At 48.4% G+C, this 2,741-nt stretch overlaps 1 gene segment (V, D, J or C); it reads left to right on the top strand.

The window, feature by feature from the left end:
- Positions 1–1,101: 1,101 nt before the first annotated feature.
- Positions 1,102–2,273, top strand: LOC116527992. The segment is given in 2 exon segments: positions 1,102–1,624; positions 1,750–2,273. Coding segments are annotated over 2 exon segments (399 nt in total).
- The last annotated feature ends 468 nt before the right edge of the window (positions 2,274–2,741 follow it).

The raw sequence follows: 2,741 nt of genomic DNA, 5'->3' as shown, positions 1-2,741 counted from the left end.
AGTGTAATGGTATTGGGAGGTGGGACAGTTAAGAGGTGACTAGGTCATGAGGGATCTGTCCTCAGAAAGAGATTGATGCCCTTATTGTGGGAGTGAATTAGTTGTCTTGGGAATGGTCTTCTGACAAAAAGGATAAATTCAGTCATTTTCTTTGTCTTGGGTGCTTGCTTCCTCTTCCTTCTGCCTTGGAGAACAGCAGGAGGCCCTCATCAGTTGTGGCCCCCTGATCATGGACCTCCCAGTCTCCAGATCTCTATGCCAAATAAATCTCTTGTCCTTATAAATCACCAGTCTGTGGTATTTCTCTATAGCAGTAGGAAAAAAATCGAAAGAAAAAAATGGTACCGAGAGTGATGCTGTTGCTATCACAAATACCTGAAAATGTTGAAGCAGCTTTGGTTAATGGGAAATGGGTAATGGATAGAGGTTGGAAGAATTTGGAGAAGCACACCAGTAAAAGCCTAGACTGCTGAAAACAGAGCATTAAATGCAATTCTGGTGAATGCTCAAAGGGAAATGAAGAACAAGGTATCATAAATAGAAGTAAATGCCATCCTTGTTATAACTAGCAAAAACCTTGGCAAAGTTGTATCTTGTTCTAGTACATTATGGAATGTAAAAATTATGAGATATTAGCTAGGATATCTGCTGAAAGAAACATCTAAGTGGCAAAGCATTCAGGGTACTGTGCAACTACTTTTAGCCACCAGAAAATTTAACTCAGCAAGAAGGGAACCAAAAGAATAGATTTTACAAACCAGCACAGCTGGTGACCCTACCTCCCTCTGCTGTCCTGTCTCCAGAAGCCAATCTCACCCTGGAGCTAGAGAAAAGGGGAGCCAGTTAACATAATACACTGGGGTCGGCCTCTGAGGGGAGGGTGGACCTAGAGGGATTAACATACGCTGTCCAGGGACAGCCTTGAGGGTGCTCAGTCCCAAGCTGGCTAGGTCTGTGCTGTGAGCTGATTAAGCCCTAGAATTATTTCTGGGGAATCTGTACTGTTAATAACTTACAAACAACCCAGGTCTGCTTTGGATCTGATCAGATGGACGAAGTCTTGCGGACTCTGCACCACTTGCCGCCCAGGAAAGGGGCTGGGAATGTTGCCTGGGAAAGAAAAACATAGTAGGAAACATTGATGTGAATCAAGCATCAGAAAGATGATGTGAGGACAGCAAGGAAGAGCTGGAACCTGAGGGTTTAATCACAGGCTCCTCACCCTCTGCTGATGGGCAGGTATGGGAGTTCCAGCACGGAGCACCACAGCACTAGGTGGGAGGAGGGTGAGAGAGTGACGGGGCAGCCTGGGAGCCGGGGCAGTGTAGGCACAAGAGGAAATGTTTCATCACAGATGCTTCTGCCCTCAGCCCGCCCTCTGGCTCTGTAGGACAAGTAGAGAATACAGGGTCTGTGGAGCACTGGACCTAAGGAAGCCTCCTGCAGGGGGAGGACACAGGACAGTGACATCACAGGATACCCCTCCCATCAGGAAAATCAAGGCCCTGAACTCAGGTTCTTTCCCAGGAGGACCAAGCCCTGAATCAGGGGCAGTGTTGCCTTCCCTACTGTGCCATGAATCACGAGCTCTTAGGCTGGGTGCTGCTTTGTCTCCTGGGAGCAGGTAAGTCCTGTGCACAGGACAGCAGCCCCATCCTCAGCTTTCCCACCCCTGTGTCCTCCACTTTACCCTGGGGATGCACCTCCAGGCTGTTTCCTGTGCTCATCTTCCATCTGCTTTTCCCACAGGCCCAGTTGAAGCTGGAGTCACCCAAAGTCCCACACACCTGATCAAAACGAGAGGACAGCAAGTGACTCTGAGATGCTCTCCTATCTCTGGGCACAGCAGTGTGTCTTGGTACCAACAGGTCCTCGGTCAGGGGCCCGAGTTAATTCTTGAATATTATGAAAAGGAACAGAGAAACAGAGGAAACTTCCCTAATCGATTCTCAGGTTCCCAGTTCCATAACTATAGCTCTGGGCTGAATGTGAGCGCCTTGGAGCTGGGGGACTCGGCCCTGTATCTCTGTGCCAGCAGCTTGGCACAGCCCAGCAGAGTCACCAACATTCTGTATATAAACTTCCTGCCTCAGCTTTGACTTGAGAGCTGCTGGCCCCACCCAGGTTTCACTCCTTCAAGGGAAGCTTTGAGTTGTTAGGAAGGCATGTCTTGTGTCCTGCTGAGCACAGAACTCTCCCAAACAACAGAGCCCAGGCTTCCTGTGCCCTGAGTGCTCCTGCTTCTCTGTTGCATCTTCTTGCATCTTGTCACTTCCTGGGTAACTTTAGTAGAAGAGTGGCTGCTGAGCCCCAGATATGTGCTAGATTCTTCGCATTTGTAATATATCTTCAAGCTTTGCAACAATCTTACAAATCAAACATTCTTATTCTTCCTTTCCAGATGGAAGGCTCAGGGACATTGAGTCATTTCCCCCAGTGTCTCCTGGCTTTTAAGGATCAGAAGTGGGAAACTAAACTACTCGGTGATGATCAAGTCCACACATTTTCCACCTACCGCCGCTCCGTCATCAGCTCCTGTGTCCTGGTCAGTATGACAGAGCCCTCACCCTGTCCTCCAGTGACCAGCAGGGCCGCAGTAGAGGCTCAGACATTTCAGCGGTCATTACTACGGCCTCTTCATTAGCAATTTGATGAATGTTAAATTTCACACTTTTTTTTTTGGTTTTTGAGACAGAGTTTCACTCTTGTCGCCCAGGCTGGAGTGCGATGGTGCGATCTTG

The sequence above is a fragment of the Sapajus apella genome, unplaced genomic scaffold, assembly GCF_009761245.1.
Source record: "Sapajus apella isolate SASKATOON/1434 unplaced genomic scaffold, GSC_monkey_1.0 scaffold56, whole genome shotgun sequence".
Lineage (NCBI taxonomy): Eukaryota > Metazoa > Chordata > Mammalia > Primates > Cebidae > Sapajus > Sapajus apella.
This window is presented reverse-complemented; position numbering and strand designations above follow the sequence as displayed.